The sequence below is a fragment of the Microcaecilia unicolor genome, chromosome 6, assembly GCF_901765095.1.
Source record: "Microcaecilia unicolor chromosome 6, aMicUni1.1, whole genome shotgun sequence".
In the NCBI taxonomy this organism is placed as follows: domain Eukaryota; kingdom Metazoa; phylum Chordata; class Amphibia; order Gymnophiona; family Siphonopidae; genus Microcaecilia; species Microcaecilia unicolor.
This window is the reverse complement of record NC_044036.1, coordinates 113382286-113403065: the sequence shown is the minus strand read 5'-3', so window position 1 is coordinate 113403065 and position 20780 is coordinate 113382286. Positions and strand designations below refer to the sequence as shown.

At 48.5% G+C, this 20780-nt stretch overlaps 1 protein-coding gene across 1 annotated transcript in view; it reads right to left on the bottom strand.

Annotated features, from left to right (window-relative positions):
- NUF2 (NUF2 component of NDC80 kinetochore complex) overlaps window positions 1-20780 on the bottom strand; it is a 127124-nt gene that overhangs the window by 64869 nt on the left and 41475 nt on the right. The window contains exon 7 of the mRNA XM_030207503.1: window positions 18494-18567. Coding sequence (XP_030063363.1) covers window positions 18494-18567 — 74 coding nt within the window. The remainder of the gene's footprint in view (window positions 1-18493; window positions 18568-20780) is intronic.

Genomic DNA, 20780 nt, shown 5'->3' with positions numbered 1-20780 from the left:
GGAAGGGGGAGCCTATTCCGAAAAGATGGGCTCCATCTTAACCAGAGTGGGACCAGGCTGCTGGCATCGGCATTTAAAAAGGAGCTAGAGCAGCTTTTAAACTAGAAACTGGGAGGAAGGCCGACAGTCACTCAAAGGCGCATGGTTCAGAATAAGGTATCTTTCAAAGATATCACCAAAACAGGGAAGACAGGGTACCCCGATAGTGAGGTTGCAAAAGAGACCATAGCAGATCAGGTGTCCTTAAATAAAAATAAAAATCAAACAAAAGATTGCAAATTTATACTGTCAAGTACTGAGCATGATGTAAATAGGAACAACAAACAGTTTGAAATGTCAATATGCGAATGCCAGTAGCCTAAGAAATAAGATAGGAGAGAATATATTGCACTAAATGAAAAATTAGATATAATAGGCATCTCTGAGACCTGGTGGAAGGAGGATAACCAGGGACACAGTCATACCGGGGTACAAACTATATCATAGGGATAGGTTGGATCGAATTGGTGGAGGGGTAGCATTGTATGTTAAGGAGAGCCTTGAATCAAATAGATTGAAAATTCTGCAGGAAACAAAACACATCTTGGAATCACTATGGATTGAAATTCCATGTGTAAAGGGGAAAAGGATAGTGATAGGAGTGTACTACCGTCCACCTGGCCAAGGTGAACAGACAGATGTAGAAATGTTAAAGGAAATTAGGGATGCTAACAAACTGGGCAACACTTCAATTACCCCGATATTGACTGGGTAAATATAACATCAGGGCATGCTAGGGAGGTAAAATTCCTTGACAAAATCAAGGACTGCTTTATGGAGCAGCTAGTATAGGAGCCAACAAGAGACGGAAAAATTCTTGACCTAGTCCTTAGTGGAGCGCATGATCTGGTGAAGGTAATGGTGATGGGGCCGCTTGGTATCAGTGATCATATGATCACATTTGATATTAGCTTTGGAGTAAGTATACACAGGAAATCCAATACGTTAGTGTTTAACTTTCAAAAAGGAGACTAATATAAAATGAGAAGAACAGTGAAAAAAAAAAAAAAGAGGAAAAAAAAAAAAAAAAAACAAGAGCGGTTGCGAGGGTCAAAAATTTACATCAGGCATGGATGCTGTTCAAAAATACCATCCTGGAAGCCCAGGTCAAACATATTCTGTGTATTAAAAAAGGAGGAAGGAAGACCAAACGACAGCCGGCATAGTTTAAAAAGTGAGGTGAAGGAAGCTATTAGCGCTAAAAGAAAATCCTTCAGAAAATGGAAGGATCTGACTGAAAAAAATAAGAAACAGCATAAGGAATGTCAAGTCAAATGCAAAGCTCCGATAAGGAAGGCAAAGAGGGACTTTGAAAAAAAGATTGAATTGGAGGCATTAAAAGCAAGAAGCCAGCAAAAGGATCGGTTGGACCGCTAGATGACCGAGGGGTAAAAGGGGCTATCAGGGAAGACACCTATGCGCACCAAGTTCCGTAAGTAGATGCTCATGTAGAGTTGATAGGTCTGTTTGTGGGCTATGAGCATATGAGGTACTCTTCACCAGCCAATTGTCTAAATAAGGGAACACGAACTCCCAATCTGCGTAGCGACACTACAATTACCGCTAGACACTTGGTAAAGGACCCTGGGTGCTGACGAAAGGCCAAAATGTAACATGCGGTACTGAAAGTGATGTGATCTCAGCCGAAACTGAAAATACTTCCGATGGGCTGGAAGTATTAGGATGTGTGTATATGCATCCTTCAAGTCCAGAGAGCATAGTTAATCGTTTTCCTGAATCATGGGAAGAAGGGTGCCCAGGGAAACCATCTGAAACTTTTCTCAAAATAGGAATTTATGACAAACCCGAGTAGCTCCAGCAGTTGAATAGTCATCTGCATGGACTGTAGAGCCCCTGCCTCTGAGGTGTTCTTCACCAGCCAATCGTCGAGATAAGGGAACACATGCACTCCCAGTCTGCGTAGCGACGCTGCAACTACTGCCAGGCACTTTGTAAAGACCCTGGGTGCAGACGCCACACCAAAAGGCAGCACACAATACTGAAAGTCGAAATTGAAGATACTTTCTGTGAGCTGGAAGTATCGGAATGTGTGTATAAGCGTCCTTCAAGTCCAGAGAGCATAGCCAATCTTTCGCCTGAATCATGGGAAGAAGGGTGCCCTGGGAAATCATCCTGAACTTTTCTCGGACTAGGAATTTGTTCAGGGCCCTTAGGTCTAGGATGGGACGCATCCCCCATGTTCTTTTGCACAAGGAAGTACCTGGAATAGAGTCCCAGCCTTTGTTGCCCTGGTGGAACGGGCTCGACGCACTGGCCTTGAGAAGGGCGGAGAGTTCCTCGGCAAGTACCTGCCTGTGCTGGAAGCTGAAAGACTGAGCTCCCGGTGGACAATTTGGAGGCTTGGATATCAAATTGAGGGAGTATCCTAACCGGACTATTTGAAGAACCCACCAATCGGAGGTTATGAGAGGCCACCTTTGGTGAAAAAACATTAACCTCCCTCCAACCGGCAAGTCGTCTGGGACAGACACTTTGACTGAGGCTATGCTCTGCTGGAGCCGGTCAGAAGCTCGGCCCTTGCTTTTGCTGGGTAGCAGCAGGGGCCTGCCGAGGCGCACGCTGTTGATGAGAACGAGCGTGCTGAGGACAAGCCTGAACAGGCTGGCAAGCCGCAGGAGTGTACCTACGTCTAGACAAGAAATAGGGGGCACTCCACGACTTACCAAAATACCTCCTGGATGTGTTGGAGAGCACTTCCCTGAGGGATGTCCGAGACTGAGACGGCCTCGATGTCGAGGAGCCATGTCCTCCACCAACGAAGTTTTCTCCAACGACATCGAGGGAGTTCCGGCTTGTGTGGCAGTCGAATCTGTGCCCGCAAGCGGTGCCGGCGTTGGAGGCTGCAGTGGGAGTTATGGTAGGCGCAAGCACCGCCGATACTGACACACATCGCTGCATAAGGTCGTCCAGAAGCTCAGGGACCAAGGCCCAGATGCGATCATTGATGGCCTCCATTGAGAAAGACTGTGGGGTCGGCTGGGGTGCAGGCTGCAGAATCGCCGGGACCTATGCAGGAGTAGGATCTCAGCTGCATGGAGACACACACAACGGCACCTCCTGTATGGAGGGGTTGTGGTCCTCCCAGTGCCAAAGCTTCTCGGGTGCTGAATCCCTCGGCACCCCGGAGCACCCGGCACCGAGCGTCGATGGAGATTGGCGACGGTGCTTCTTGGCCTTCGCCCGATGTACATCACTCATGCTCCTCGGTGCCAATGAGGATGAAGTCGAACAGTCCCGGGTTGCCTAAATAGCAGGAGGCCTTGAGACAGGTGGAGACCCACTCGATGCCGAAGAACTGGACCTGGTTCTTGCGTTGAGCCTCTTGGGAAACCTGGGTCCTTTTCTTCATACGAAAACAAAGGACACAGTTAGCCGGGCTATGGCTGGGCCCAAGGCACTGAAGACACCAAGAATGAGCGCTTTCCCCGAGATGGTACAGTTGCACTGGGTACAATGCTTGAAGCCACTGGGAGTCTTCATGAACATGGAAGGAAAAATGGCTTTGGCTAAATTAAAAGTCACAGTGGTACCTATAAAGGGGGAATAAGGCACAAAAAAGAGACCCGACCAAACAGACCTAAAAACGGCCCGCGTCAAGAAGGAAAGAAAAAAAGCTTAGATGTGAGCAAAAAAACTAAAGACACTAACGGATTATTTTTTTTAACGGGACAAAAGAAAAAAAAGAGCAGGTAGGCAAAAAGACCACCGAAAAGACATTGAAAAGAGCCGGGTGTGTGAGGAGCAAGTAAAAACAGCAGCTTCTCACGTGGAGAAAATGAAACTGAAAGGCGCTGTCGCGCTGCAGGCGGGAAGGCACTCAAGCATGCACACTGGAGCGCTGCTCGTGCCCCAAAAAACTCTCGTTTTTTTTCTTTGACATATTGCTGATCCAGGTGATGCGGGGTGGAGTCTACCCACTTGTGAGAATATTAGCCTGCTTGTCCTCAGAGAACAGTCTAAATCAGATAAAGTACTCCCGAGTAGGCCAAGTCCCAATGGGCTAGGGAGAAGTACTGCCCCTTGTGAGGCACACACCAGCCCCATCAAGGCACTGGTGTTGGCGTTTGAGCAACAGTCAAGGAATGGGCTTCAAGGATCTGTTGGGGAAGAGACATGGTTGGCATCAACACCCTCGAAGCATCAGCAATGCACCAAGCCAAGATTTGCGCCAACTCTTCCTGCAGCATGGCCGTTCCTTGGGGGGCAGGCATCAGTAAAGGTGGGGCCGGTGTTGGATTGGTGACAGCCTGCCCAGGGTCCGATGCAGTTCCGCCAGCCTTAGGGACCAATGCCTCCTATGTTGAAGTTCATGGACTAGACAGAGTCAACAAAATATTTCTTGGGACAAGCCTCGACTTTTGTGTGTCCTCTTCTGTATTATGTGAGCAAGACGCGGGCCGTCTCTCTCCTTCCCCTCATTCCCTTTCCTCCTTTCCTGAAGTTACTATTGAGGAAACTACACTTCTCCTTTCTTCCTCAAAATGTACCACCTGTTCCTCTGATCCCATTCCCACCCACCTTCTTAATGCCATCTCTCCTACTCTTATTCCTTTTATCTGTCACATTCTCAACCTCTCACTTTCCACTGCGACTGTCCCTGCTGCCTTTAAACATGCTGTGGTCACACCTCTCCTTAAGAAGCCTTCACTTGACCCTACTTGTCCCTCTAATTACCGACCCATCTCCCTCCTTCCTTTTCTCTCCAAATTACTTGAGCGTGCTGTTCACCGCCGCTGCCTTGATTTTCTCTCCTCACATGCTATTCTTGACCCATTACAATCTGGTTTTCGCCCTCTCCACTCAACCGAAACTGCGCTTACTAAAGTCTCCAATGACCTATTACTGGCTAAATCCAGAGGTCAATATTCCATCCTCATTCTTCTTGATCTTTCCGCTGCTTTTGACACTGTCGATCACAGCATACTTCTCGATACCCTGTCCTCACTTGGATTCCACGGCTCTGTCCTTTCCTGGTTCTCTTCCTACCTCTCCCTCCGCACCTTTAGTGTTCACTCTGGTGGATCCTCTTCTACTTCTATCCCTCTGCCTGTCGGCGTACCTCAGGGTTCTGTTCTTGGTCCCCTCCTCTTTTCTATCTACACTTCTTCCCTTGGTTCATTAATCTCATCCCATGGCTTTTCCTACCATCTCTATGCTGATGACTCCCAAATCTACCTTTCTACCCCTGATATCTCACCTTGCATCCAAACCAAAGTTTCAGCGTGCTTGTCTGACATTGCTGCCTGGATGTCTCAACGCCACCTGAAATTAAATATGACCAAAACCGAGCTTCTCATTTTCCCCCCCAAACCCACCTTCCCGCTCCCCCCGTTTTCTATTTCTGTTGATGGCTCTCTCATTCTCCCTGTCTCCTCAGCTCGAAACCTTGGGGTCATCTTTGACTCTTCTCTCTCCTTCTCTGCTCATATCCAGCAGACCGCCAAGACCTGTCGTTTCTTTACAACATCCGTAAAATCCGCCTCTTTCTTTCCGAGCACTCTACCAAAACCCTCATCCACACCCTTGTCACCTCTCGTTTAGACTACTGCAATCTGCTTCTTGCTGGCCTCCCACTTAGTCACCTCTCCCCTCTCCAGTCGGTTCAAAACTCTGCTGCCCGTCTCATCTTCCGCCAGGGTCGCTTTACTCATACTACCCCCTCTCCTCAAGACCCTTCACTGGCTCCCTATCCGTTTTCGCATCCTGTTCAAACTTCTTCTACTAACCTATAAATGTATTCACTCTGCTGCTCCCCAGTATCTCTCCACACTCGTCCTTCCCTACACCCCCTCCCGTGCACTCCGCTCCATGGATAGTGAATGATACATACCTGTAGCAGGTGTTCTCCGAGGACAGCAGGCTGATTGTTCTCACGACTGGGTGACGTCCGCGGCAGCCCCCACCAACCGGAAAAGGCTTCGCGGGACGGTCGGCACGCAGGGCACGCCCACCGCGCATGAGCGGCCGTCTTCCCGCCCGTGCGCGACCGCTCCCGCCAGTTGAATGACAAGCAATAAATATGAAACACAACTCCAAAGGGGAGGAGGGAGGGCAGGTGAGAACAATCAGCCTGCTGTCCTCGGAGAACACCTGCTACAGGTATATATCATTCACTTTCTCCGAGGACAAGCAGGCTGCTTGTTCTCACGACTGGGGTATCCCTAGCTTTCAGGCTCACTCAAAACAAGAACCCAGGTCAATTGAACCTCGCAACGGCGAGGGTACAACAGAAATTGACCTACGAAGAACAACTAACTGAGAGTGCAGCCTGACCAGAATAAATTCGGGTCCTGGAGGGTGGAGTTGGATTTACACCCCAAACAGATTCTGCAGCACCGACTGCCCGAACCGACTGTCGCGTCGGGTATCCTGCTGGAGGCAGTAATGTGATGTGAATGTGTGGACAGATGACCACGTCGCAGCCTTGCAAATCTCTTCAAGAGTGGCTGACTTCAAGTGGGCCACTGACGCTGCCATGGCTCTGACACTATGAGCCGTGACATGACCCTCAAGAGCCAGCCCAGCCTGGGCGTAAGTGAAGGAAATGCAATCTGCTAGCCAATTGGAGATGGTGCGTTTCCCGACAGCGACCCCTAGCCTGTTAGGGTCGAAAGAAACAAACAATTGGGCGGACTGTCTGTGGGGCTGTGTCCGCTCCAAGTAGAAGGCCAATGCTCTCTTGCAGTCCAATGTGTGCAACTGACGTTCAGCAGGGCGGGTATGCGGCCTGGGGAAGAATGTTGGCAAGACAATTGACTGGTTAAGATGGAACTCCGACACCACCTTCGGCAGGAACTTTGGGTGGGTGCGGAGCACTACTCTGTTGTGATGAAATTTGGTATAAGGAGCATGAGCTACCAGGGCTTGAAGCTCACTGACCCTACGAGCTGAAGTAACTGCCACCAAGAAAATGACCTTCCAGGTCAAGTACTTCAGATGGCAGGAATTCAGTGGCTCAAAAGGAGGTTTCATCAGCTGGGTGAGGACGACGTTGAGATCCCATGACACTGTAGGAGGCTTGATAGGGGGCTTTGACAAAAGCAAGCCTCTCATGAATCGAACGACTAAAGGCTCTCCAGAGATGGCTTTACCTTCCACACGATAATGGTAAGCACTAATCGCACTAAGGTGATTCCTTACTGAGTTGGTCTTGAGGCCAGACTCTGATAAGTGTAGAAGGTATTCAAGCAGGTTCTGTGCAGGGCAAGAACGAGGTTCTAGGGCCTTGCTCTCACACCAAACGACAAACCTCCTCCACTTGAAAAAGTAACTCTTTTTAGTGGAATCCTTCCTAGAGGCAAGCAAGACCCGGGAGACACCCTCAGACAGACCCAACGCAGCGAAGTCTACGCCCTCAACATCCAGGCCGTGAGAGCCAGGGATTGAAGGTTGGGGTGCAGCAACGCTCCGTCGTTCTGCGAAATGAGAGTCGGAAAACACTCCAATCTCCACGGTTCTTCTGAGGACAACTCCAGAAGAAGAGGGAACCAGATCTGACGGGGCTAAAAGGGCGCTATCAGAATCATGGTGCCGCGGTCTTGCTTGAGCTTCAGTAAGGTCTTCCCCACCAAAGGTATGGGAGGATAAGCATACAGGAGGCCGGTCCCCCAATGAAGGAGAAAGGCATCTGACGCTAGCCTGCCGTGTGTCTGAAGTCTGGAACAGACCAGAGGCAGCTTGTGGTTGGTCTGAGAGGCGAAAAGATCCACCGAGGGGGTGCCCCACTCTCGGAAGATCTTGCGTACCACTCTGGAATGGAGCGACCACTCGTGCGGTTGCATGACTCTGCTCAGTCTGTCGGCCAGACTGTTGTTTACGCCTGCCAGGTACGTGGCTTGGAGGAGCATGCCAAACCGGCACGCCCAACGCCACATCCCGACGGCTTCCTGACACAGGGGGCGAGATCCGGTGCCCCCCTGCTTGTTGACGTAATACATTGCAACCTGATTGTCTGTCCGAATTTGGATAATTTGGTAGGACAGCCGATCTCTGAAAGCCTTCAGTGCGTTTCAGATCGCTCGGAGCTCCAGGAGGTTGATCTGCAGATCCTTTTCCTGGAGGGACCACAGACCCTGGGTGTGAAGCCCATCGACATGAGCTCCCCACCCCAGGCGAGATGCATCCGTCGTCAGCACTTTCGTGGGCTGCGGAATTTGGAATGGACGTCCCAGGGTCAAATTGGTCCGGATGGTCCACCAGAGCAGTGAAGTGCGGCAACTGGTGGAGAGGCGGATGACATCTTCTAGATCCCCGGTGGCTTGAAACCACTGGGAAGCTAGGGTCCATTGAGCAGATCTCATGTGAAGACGAGCCATGGGAGTCACATGAACTGTGGAGGCCATATGACCCAGAAGTCTCAACATCTGCCGAGCTGTGACCTGCTGAGACGCTCTGGTCTGCGAAGCCAGGGCCAGATTGGTGGCCCTCGCTTCGGGAAGGTAGGCCTGAGCCGTCTGGGCATTCAGCAGAGCTCCTATGAATTCCAGAGACTGTGTTGGCTGGAGATGGGACTTTGGGTAATTTATCACAAACCCCAGCAGCTCCAGAAGTCGAGTAGTGCACTGCATAGACCGGAGGGCTCCCGCCTACGAGGTGTTCTTGACCAGCCAATCGTCGAGATATGGGAACACGTGCACTCCCAGCTTGCGTAGGTAGGCCGCTACCACCACGAGGCACTTGGTAAACACTCGTGGAGCAGAGGCGAGCCCAAAGGGCAGCACACAATACTGAAAGTGCCGTGCGCCCCGGCGGAATCTGAGATACTGTCTGTGAGCTGGCAGTATCGGTATGTGAGTATATGCGTCCTTTAAATCCAGGGAACATAGCCAGTCGTTTTTCTGAATCATTGGCAGAAGGGTGCCCAAGGAAAGCATCCTGAACTTTTCTTTGACCAGGAATTTGTTCAGGCCTCTCAGGTCTAGGATGGGACGCATCCCCCCTGTTTTCTTTTCCACAAGGAAGTACCTGGAATAGAATCCCTGCCCTTCCTGCCCGGGTGGTACGGGCTCGACCGCATTGGCGCTGAGAAGGGCGGAGAGTTCCTCTGCAAGTACCTGCTTGTGATGGGAGCTGAAAGATTGAGCTCCCGGAGGACAATTTGGAGGCAGGGAGGCCAAATTCAGGGCGTATCCGCACCGCACTATTTGGAGAACCCACTGGTCGGAGGTTATGAGAGGCCACCTTTGGTGAAAAAAACTTAACCTCCCCCCGACCGGCAGATCGTCCGGTACGGACACTTTGAGGGCGGCTATGTTCCCGAGGATCCAGTCAAAAGCCCGTCCCCGGCTTTTGCTGTGGAGGCGCAGGGGCTGCTTAGGCGCACGCTGTTGACGAGAACGAGCGCGCTGGGGCTGTCCCTGTGCCTGGCGAGGCCTTCGGGCCGGCTGGTTGTACCTACGCTTTGCAAAAGAATAGGGCGCAGCCTGCCGGGCCCGGGAAAAACGTCCACCTGCTGAGGTGGATGCTGAAGGCGCCCGGTGGGAGAGCTTGTCGAGGGCGGTTTCCCGCTGATGCAGTTGGTCCACCAGCTGCTCGACCTTCTCACCAAAAATGTTATCCCCCCGGCAAGGGACGTCGGCCAGTCTCTGCTGGGTGCGGTTGTCCAGGTCAGAGGCACGCAGCCATGAGAGCCTGCGCATCACTATACCTTGGGCCGCAGCACGAGATGCCACGTCACAGGTGTCATAGATACCCCTGGACAGGAACTTTCTGCACGCCTTCAGCTGCCTGACCACCTCCTGATAAGGCCTGGACTGCTCCGGCAGGAGCTTATCGACCAGGTCCACCAGTTGTTGCACATTAGTCCGCATGTGGATGCTCATATAGAGCAGGTATGACTGGATGCGGGTCACGAGCATGGAGGATTGGTAGGCCTTCCTCCCAAACGAGTCCAGAGTGCGAGACTCCCGCCCCGGGGGCGCCGAGGCGGTATCCCTCGAACTCCGTGCCCTCTTGAGAACAGAATCCACGACCGCCGAGTCATGGGGCAGTTGGGGCCGCATTAACTCTGGGTCAGAGTGGATCCTGTACTGGGACTCTGCTTTCTTGGGAATGGTGGGGTTAGTTAACGGTCGCACCCAGTTCCGAAGCAGTGTCTCCTTGAGGACATTGTGCAGCGGCACCGTGGAGGACTCTCTAGGTGGTGATGGATAGTCGAGGACCTCGAGCATCTCGGCCCTCGGCTCTTCCACAGAGACCACGGGAAAGGGAATGCTAATAGACATATCCTGTACAAAGGAGGCAAAGGAGAGACTCTCAGGAGGTGAGAGCTTCCTCTCCGGTGAAGGCGTGGGGTTCGAGGGAAGGCCCGTAGACTCCTCTGAGGAGAAATATCTAGGGTCCTCCTCTTCCCCCCACAAGGCCTCATCCTCGGTATCGGACATAAGCTCATGTAGCTGAGTCCTGAACCGGGCCCAGCTCGACGTCGAGGCACCGAGGTCTCGGTGTCGTCGAGCGGTGGACTCCCGCGTCGGCGGGGACGGAGCTCCCTCCATCGACGTCGACTCCACCTGCGTGGCGGTCGAGACCGGCGCCGCAAGCGGCGGCGGTGTCGACGGCCCCGGCGCCGGGCTAGAGCTCGCCGGCGCCACAGACATCGGCGCCGAGGGCGCAAGCACCCCCGGCGCCGGCACAGCCTGGCGCATCAGCCCTTCCAGGATCCCCGGAAGGATGGCTCTGAGGCACTCGTCCAGGCCCGCTGCCGGGAAAAGCGGTGGGGCCGGTAGGGGTGTCGGTGCCAGAAGCTGATGGGGGCCAGGAGACGGCACCGAGGTGCCGGAACCCTGACGCGTCGGTACCTCCACAACCGACGGGGACCTCTCCTCTCGGCGATGACGCTTCGGCGTCGCCTCCTCTCCGATGTCCGGATGCACCGAGGGCGACCGGTGACGACGCTTCTTGTCCTTCTTTCGATGCGCGTCACCGGCGCCGGGAGGTATGGAGGAGGAGGAGGACGATACCCTCGGTCTCGAGGAGCCGGGTCAGACAGGGTTCGGTCCCGTGGACCACGGGCTGAGGGAGTGACCGGGGCCGACTGCCCACGCGGCCGCTCACCTCCACCCTCGCTGGCGGACCGGCGGGCCCTGTTCTCCTGGGGTCGATGCCATCGGTGCCGATGTCTCGGGCATCGATACCGGTACCGAAGGACCGGGCGTCGATACCGATGCCGTCGAGGTCGACGTCGAGGGGCCGGCGCAAGTTCCAAAAAGACGGTCCCGCAGAACTTGCCTCGCAACTTGAGTCCGTTTCCGGAGACCGAGACACAGGGAACACGACTTGATATTGTGCTCCGGCCCGAGGCACTGGAGGCACCAAGCGTGGGTGTCGGTCTGCGAGATCGGCCGGCCGCAGCGACCACACTTTTTAAATCCACTCGGGACCTTCGAGGACATCGACGGAAAAATCGCGTCGGCGAAGTCAAGGTCGTCAATGGTGGCGAAAATCACACCTCGAAAAAAGAAAACGACCGTGCGGCCACTAGGCCGCAACGCGGCGTCCCCACTGGAAACGAGGGAAAAAGGGAGCGCGTGCTCCACACGCTCAGGTTTTTGTTTTTTTTTGTTTTTTAAAAAGAAAAAGGAAACCGGCGGTAACAAAAATTAAATAGAAAAAACAACGACCCGCGTAAACGCGATTGACTTTCCGGCGGCTGAAAGCAGAGAGAGCGGCAAAGCACGACTCTCTCCAGACGCGGAAAAAAAGGAACTGGCGGGAGCGGTCGCGCACGGGCGGGAAGACGGCCGCGCATGCGCGGTGGGCGTGCCTTGCGTGCCGACCGTCCCGCGAAGCCTTTTCCGGTTGGTGGGGGCTGCCGCGGACGTCACCCAGTCGTGAGAACAAGCAGCCTGCTTGTCCTCGGAGAAAAATCTTTCTTATCTGTTCCCTTCTTCACTACTGCCAACTCCAGACTTCGCGCCTTCTGTCTCGCTGCACCCTATGCCTGGAATAAACTTCCTGAGCCCCTACGTCTTGCCCCATCCTTGGCCACCTTTAAATCAAGACTGAAAGCCCACCTCTTTAACATTGCTTTTGACTCATAACCACTTGTAACCACTCGCCTCCACCTACCCTCCTCTCTTCCTTCCCGTTCACATTAATTGATTTGACTTGCTTACTTTATTTATTTTTTGTCTATTAGATTGTAAGCTCTTTGAGCAGGGACTGTCTTTCTTTTATGTTTGTGCAGCGCTGCGTATGCCTTGCAGCGCTATAGAAATGCTAAATAGTAGTAGTAGTAGTATTTTAGAACAGAGATGACAATTAGAGGCTGTAGGTCAGGTCCTAGGCATAACAAGCACCAACTGTGAGTATCAGTCAGAGAGATGGTCTTGCCACACCTAGTACACTTATGAAATCACTGAGTATTCAGTGACATCAGGGGAAAAATAGCTGAAGCAAAATCAAACGGCTCAATTTTTTTTTTTAAACAAAAAAGAAACCCGACTGGGTGCCCAGGCCTACGAGGGCCAAAGGAGCCACACAAAAAGGAAAAGGAAAGGAAAAAAACTTAACAGGCCAAAAAATACTAAGAAATTAAAAAGGGGTAATAAAAAGAAAATGAAGATAAAAGGCCCGCAAAGCTCTAAAAAAGATGCACTGAGGAGAGCCGACACCACTGCTCTGCTCCGCGGAAAAACAATGAATGTTGGTCTTCTATACTTACATCGCCTGGGAAGGCACCTGCTTATGTGCAGTACAGCCCTCCCAAGGCTTCAGAAGTTACCAGAACACTGGGCAGAGTCCATGCCAGGCTCCGTCAGATAATACCAACCATAAGTAGCAAATGTTGTCCTGTTGGTCCTTGGAGAAATAACACTTTACCCCGAAAGGCTTGGATCAATGAGTGCAATGTAAAACACCACAAGACCATGTTGCTCGGTACTTTACACAATCACACAATTTAAACACCAGGAAGGACACATAGGGGCAAATTTTCAAAGCACTTAGACTTACAAAGTTCCATAGTAACCTATGGAACTTTGTAAGTCTAAGTGCTTTGAAAATACCCATAATAGTGTGCACTAATTCTGTTATTATACATAATGGAGGTAATTCTATAAATTAGTGCCTAGTCATACGTACCACTTCACGCATCACAGGCACCAGTAATTGGAAATTACACACAAATGTGCATAAGTGCAGAGGGCGTAAACATGGGTGTGCCTTCAAGTGATACGCTAACTTATAGAATAGTATCAGTTATCACATCACTTGGCACATTTAGGCGCTCTTGTTTATACCTGCCAATGACATGGTATACATGGCCACATCTAAATTTAGGTACACTCATGCTGACTTATGCTAGTATTCTATAATGGTATCATGGCACACAGATGCCATTATAGAATTGGCAACCGGCACTTGGCATCAGCACACGTAGATGGAGATGCCGTTTTATAGACTTGACTCCTATATGCTGCAGAACTCACTTTATGCAGTGGGCCCTGCAGCCGATAAATGCATAACAGCATTAGCATGTGGTAACCATTAATAAATGACGCTCTAAGCCTCTTGTACAAATGCTGAACCCAAAAAAAAAAAACCCACAGAGCAACTTGAAAGTTAAAATAAAAAGCTTATCAGCCATATAGGGTAACTCCTTTCCACCATACTATTCAGAAATGGGTTTGATATTTAGCTGTGGATTATACTCCAGAGGATTTTCTTGAGGAGTTGAGAGGTGGGGTGGATTTGGCAGAATGTGCTACATTGCGAGAATTGTATTATACGAATTTACATAGACTGTATATGCATCCAAAATGAGTGAAAAACAAAAAAGTCACCATCCTGCAAGTTGCCCAAAATGTAAGGGTGAGGAAGGAACATATTTTCATTGTTGGTGGACCTGTCTGATCATTACTCAGTTTTGGGAGACTTTATGAAATCATCTGGAACACCTGCTGAGTCAATTAGTTCCCACTGCCCAGATTATGTTTACTGGATTTGGAGGATAACTTGGAACAGGCTGAGACAGAGCAATGTTTATTTGTGCGAAAGACATGCTTAGTCGCTAAGCACTGCATACTAATCCAATGGATTCAGCCAGATCCTCCAACACTGACTTTATGGAGAATTCAGATGCATATTTTGCTTCACATAGACAGATTGTCAGTACTGGGCAGGGGGTAATAAGATTAATACATTTCTAAATCTTTGGACACCATTTTTAGACTCCTTGTCCTTGAGAGTGCATAGTAGATTGTTAAATACTTTGCGCAGCTAAATGAATGGAGGTTGGTATTTGCCATTTTTCTCCCCCTCTGGAGTTGACATTGGTTGTTTTACATGGAAATGTATTACAGTATTCACTGCTTGGGAGGGGGATTGGGGATGGGGTTTAGTTTCTAGACTTGTTAGTAAGGAGATGTGAAGAAAATGTTTGTTTTAAAGCCTTTAAAATATATTGGATATTTTCCTGTCTTAAAAATTTCTGAAGTGTATTTCTCTTTTTTGGCCAGCAGATGGTGTATATTTATGCTTAAAGCTGTTACAGACGACTGACTTCTCTTTCTTTTATTTGGCACACACAGATAATAGGAAGAGCCTGTAGTGATGTAACCAGTTTTTATTTGAAACTCGACTGTTCTGGGCTCTGATTGGCCTGGAGTTTTGAAATTACCCAGCAGCCGCTGGCTGTTGCTTCAGTCTGAGCCTGGAAGAAGACAAATCTCATTGCTAAGGCCATGGGCGTAGACTGGGGGGGGCGAGGGGGGGCTTTGCCCCCCCAAACGACGACGACCCGCAGCGGCGAACGGGTGGCCGGCAGTAGTAAAAGCAGCAAGTAGCAGACAGGCTCGACTCCGCTTTCCTGCTCTCTCTACGTCCCGCCCGAAAGGAAATGACATCAGAGGAAGGCGGGACGCAGAGAGGGCAGGAAAGCGGAGTCGAGCCTGTCTGCTACTTGCTGCCTTTACTACTGCCGGCCGCCCGTTCGCCGCTTCAACTTCGGTACCAGGGGCTGTTGGTAGCGGCGCTGCAGCGATTACAACAGTCTGCCTCGGCCTTCCCTGCCACACGTCCCGCCTATGCGGAACAGGAAGTTGTACCAGAGGAGGCGGGACATGTAGCAGGGAAGGCCGAGGCAGACTGCTGTTATTGCTGGCTGGCTGCAGTGACGCTACCGGCAGCGATCAATGCAAGTGAGTGAGGAGGAAGGAAAAAGGAGAGACGCTGGAACCGGGATGGGGGGGTGAGAAAAGGAGAAAAATGGAGGTACTGTTCAGCTGCACCTTTGGGAGGAGCGAGGTGATGGAACCATGTGGGTAGGGGTGAATGGAGGGCAGAAGGAGGATCTACAGGATGGAGGGAGAGAGGTACAGGTCTGCTGTGCTGGATATTTTTTTGGGGAGGGATGATGAACAGAGAGGAAGAGGTGATAGATTGGGGGGGAGAAGGGATTGTTAGATGTGGATTAGCTGGTAGGAGGGAAGAAGGGAGAATGGATGGTAGGAGGAAGGGAAGAGAAAAGAGAGTGTCAGGGAGACAGAGAAGCGAGATTGTGGTCATTGAGGGAGCATAGAGACAGGGACACAAAGGGACAATGCTGGACAGAGAGGGGATAAGGGCATACAGGGACAATGCTGGGAGGGAAAAAGGGATATTGGAAGATGATGGACATAGGGTGAGTAAGAAGACAGGGGAGATGCTGGAAATGGGGAGGTAAGAAAATGATGGGGGGGTGTGCTAGACATTGTATGGGGATGGGGACAAAGAGGGGATATGCTGGACATAGGAGAAATAATGATATAATGGAGAAGCTGACATGGAAGGGAAGGGGACATGGAGGGATGCTGGATTGAAGTAAGGGAAGGAGGATATGCTGGACAGAAGAGGGTGAGAGAAAGAGAATATACTGGTCAGAGGAGTGAAAATAGAGAGAGAGGGTGCTGTATAGAAAGGAGGAAATAGAAAGAGAGGGTGTTGGAAGAGGGGAGAATTAACAAAAAACACAGGAATAACAGGCTGAAGATTGGGGTGAGGGACACGTTGAGGGCAGATACTGAAACTCGAGGAAGGGTAGAGACAGGGCTACTGCATAAAGAAGGCACTGCATAAAACAGAAGAAACTGGGACCAAAGCGAATAGAAAAACTAAATGATGAGACAACAAAGGTAGAAAAAAGTATTTTATTCAGAATTTATTAATTGGAATATGTCAGCTTTTGGAAATGTGTATCTGTGATATTTTGCATGTAAGTTTCAATTTTTCTGGTATTGCTGCATGCTGAGTCTGTCCTTGGAATTAGTGCTGTTATGGTTTAGTAAGAATATGAGTGTGTTTTTGTACAAGTTTGTGTATAGCGTTTTGCAGTGGAGAGATTGTGTGTTGGCCTTACTGAGGTGGCACCAAAACATCAGAAAGGGTGTAGAGCCTAAATCACGACACACTACCTCTTGAAGGATCTACATATAGAGCCTATGCATTTCTAAGGTCAACACTGGTATGGTATGGGAAAGGGGGTCGGGAAATACTACTGGGGATGAAGAGGGAGTGCTGGGTAAGGAGGAAAGAAGGAAGGAAGGGAGAAAGAGCTGGCTTGATATCTCATACATATTCATTATGGTTATTCCCCCAAAAAGCCAGCTCTTTTTCCCTTCCTTCCTCCATATTAGCATATTCATTTGCATATGTATATATGCAAATGAATATGCTAATATGCTCCGCCCCATCCCTTGCCCCCCCCAAATAAAACAGTCAAACTACGCCTATGGCTAAGGCTCTGTGAACAATTATATGTCCTGATCTTCCCAGGTACTGTTTAGACAGCATATAGATGTTTACCTAATTTTCTAATTGATCCATTTTTCAGTTACTGTTTGCTATTTGCACATTTTTGTCCACTGTTCAATATTTTTTAATGAAAATAAACAGAACTGTTTGTTCGTTCTGTCTGGACTGATAAAGAATCCTGGTGGTTTGCATGTTGGGTCCGAGTGATTTCTGGGAACTGAGGGACCACTGGGAGTGTGGCCTCCGGTAACCTAGAAATCACTGGGTATAATTTGGGAGCTGGAAACTCGCCCAGAGGTGTTTTGACCCAGTTGGTGGGAGGAGGGTGCTAGTATAGAACACAAGCAGCATGTGCAGGCGAACCTGAGCTGTGGTGGGGATGGACATTCTGAATGGCCGTGGGGTAACCCCAGGTGGGTGGCTAGGCGTTTCATCAAAGGAGATTCTAAAACAAAAATGTTTGGATTTTCGTATATGTATGTTCATGAGCTCTATTAATTCTATTTTTTTTTGGGGGGGGGTGGGGCCTATCAGCCAACAATAGTTATACATTATATAACACAGTGTATATTCTGAGGCAGCTTAGACAAAGAAATCAAATGTGTTAATTCTGTTTGTTTGGTTCAGTCCTGCAAGTGATGGAATGCCATCTGGGTTTAATTGCTCAGAAGTCTAGCTTTTGCTAGACTAGAGGTTAGAAAGGTCAGTGAGAAATGAAACTTTCTTTGTCCCTTTTTGAGTGATGGATTGTTAAGGCTAGTTCATATTTACCACATCTGGATGCCATTATGAGCAAGGCATACTGGACAGTTTCGCAGGCAGTTTAACGCTGTTTAGAAGAAGATAGAGTAGATATAGATATTCTTGATAATTTAGATTTTGTCTTATAAGGAATTCTGATTTCTGCTTATTTTAGAATATGTTTTATTCTGTTTAATTAATAAGTTCTATTTCTATGTAGAATATCTTTTCAATTCAGTGTTACATCTTTGTCTGACTTTCAAGTGAGCTTTGTCTGCAGTTTAAGAGGTCATCATCTGGTTTGAATTATCCACAGTCCTAGCTAGGTGAAAGAGGTCAGGACAAGTCAACTCTCTTCTCCTTGATTGATTAGCTAAGTGTAGGACTGGTCTTCTGAAAGTAATAACAAACCATGTCTGTGTGCCATTAAGCAAGATTAGCCCCTCAATGAACCCAGCTCAAGTTATGAATTAACCGGGAATCTGATTATGAGAAATAATAATAAAATACAGGAGATAGGTGCCACATTGTCTAGTTTGAGAGGCCCCAGGTCATAGGTCAGTTTAGGAAATATCTCAAACCTATGTAACTGATATTTTTAAGTAATGTGTAAGTAATAATTAGTTCAAGACAGGGTAATCAATCTATTCTTTACCATCTGGTGAGAAAGGGGGGCTAGAAGGGTGTAGGACTCTATATAACTGAGAGCAGAAGCAGCTTACATTAGAAGAAGGAGCTGAGACGAGAGAGACAACAGACAGGAGAAGACAGGAGACACAGAGAGAGAGCTCAGAAGAAGAGACACAGAAGGACAGGACACAGAGAGACCTAGTGCTGATGTCCTACTTTGTTTGCTGGCAAATAAAGAAGACTTCTCTCTCATTCTGGTGTGTGGTGTTTGACTCCTGAAGTACCACAGATTCTGCTAACAATAGTGGTAATTCCTGCAACATATTCTACTTACCTAAGTTTTTCTATTTTCATTTGTGCTTCATCATTGAGTTTTTGTAACTGATGCATGCTTTCCAGAGATGCTTTCTGCAAAGTCAAGTAAAGCCTCTTTAGAATGTTTTCTTTAATTATGTGTGGAGCTCAATTCACCCCAATTTTGGAGGTTAGTAGCATTTTTGGCAGACAGATTTGCTGATTCTAATGAACTTAGCTCAGAATTTCCCCCTCAACAAAGCTCCCAAAAACCAAAAGCAAGAGAGCTCTAGTAACTTGTATATTTTAGGAAAATTTTGTAAAGAACCTTCACAAAGCTTTTCAGAGAGGGACTAAAATGGAAAAATGCTGCATATGATTGGAAAAAAAAAGTTACTTGTTTGTGTTTTTCTGAAAAAGAAAAAAAATATTCACAACTTTATAGCATAGCAAACAGTAAAGAATATGCTTACAATATAAGCATAAATACATCAGTTCCAATCAAACTTCCCTGCAAAATCCCATCGCCAACACTTTAATTTGAAATCTTTTTCATTGCCCTCCCATTTGTTTTTTGTCCTCCGTTATTGCTGTTAATAAGAAGGGCTTGTGAATTATGACCTCCCCCTGTTCCAAATCATGCCCCACCCCTCAACCCTCCCTCATTTCTTCCCCTTCCATCAAGGGCCAGGACCATTCCATTCCTCCTTTTACCATCCCTCTTGCATGATGGGTGTGAATATCTGATTCCAGGTCTCTCATCCCACTAGTACATTTAAATTCAAGCTACGTACCCCTCTGAGGAAGATTCTGAATATAATCCTCCCAAATCATGAAAACAAGCAATTTATTACATTTCCTATTTAGTAAAGAGTCTAAAGCATTTCCATATCAATCTGGATAGAAAAAAGTTAAGGTTAGGTTATCAGTAGCAGAAATGTATATCTTGCTCACAGACTGTACAGTATTCTATCAATTGTGGTTAATATTCTCTACCCCCCCCCCCCCCCCCAGATATTCAGCACTGACTATCCAGGTGTTTGGCAGTGTCTGAACGGTATGTGGGTATGGCCAATATTCAGTACCGTACCCAGATAGCAAACTGGGCATAGTTAGGACTACATTATATGTGGTCCAACATGGCCAGTTAGCTATCTGGGTGCCTGCATTGAATATCTGTGGTAACTGGATAACTTCCGCGTCTGCTCAGATTCCACCCTCGTCACTAGCCAGATACTGCCATGGCAATCATTGCTAAGATCCAACTGGGTAGTGCTGCAGAGTGCCACTGAATATTAGCAATCAAGCCCTTCATTTCTAACTATTTATTTCTATATTGTTCCGAAGACCAAGCTGATGATCCAACAGTTTGCATACCAATGAAGTTTCAGGCTACTGAACACTGTATGGCCGATATACCTATTCCTCCTGTACCTCTTTCAATGGGAAAATTTGCTAGTCAACCTTTATCAACTGCTGTCCTCACTTCAATTTTCTATTTTTTTTGCTTCCAATTCAAGCAAAGAATGTACTGAAAACAGATAGAAGGAGGAACAGGAGTTTCCAGAAACCATCGCTACAGTTCTTTTGCCCAGCACATAATTACTTCTTGCTGCATACCCTTGAGTCTATTTGAAACACTAGGGATAGGCAATGAGGTTCTAGAAGAGCCCAAGTTTACATGTAATCACCAACTTGCTTTTGATTCTAGACAGTAGATATAAATATTCCTAGGCTCACTAGAGTAACAAGCTGCAAAGATACTACTGTTTCAGCCTTTTGCAAAATTTTAGTAAGAAAAGGGTAAGGCAGCTGCCTTGGAGCTCTCAATATACCATGTTCCGAAGAAGGGTGATAGCAATGCTTCTTAGCTTCTGATCGATGCATGGAATTGGTAATCTAAAGGGGGGGGGGGGGGGTGTCAATAAAGATGATTCCTCCTCCTACTTCAGACGGGCATACTCGTCAATGTCAGATCGTAATAGCTTCTATCAATGCTCAGAGTTCGGGGAGACAGATAATTCTTTGTTAACTATGCACCCAAAGTATCCAGTGCAGCACCTGGACACTTCATCATTGATGTTTCTGATGCTGATAACACTAGATGGGATTTAGATGTACCACAAATGTTTTTCTCATTCTTCACAGCATTAAATCCCTCTTTTAGTCATTTGGACCTAAATGACATTGGAGGAAGTTTGTGATTGGGCCCAAGGCACTGCAAGCACCAATTATGAATATCTGTTCTGAATATGGTCTTACAACTCAGGCCACATTTTGTAAAGCTCGGGGGGGACATGTTGCTGAAAAATACAGCCACAGCAAAA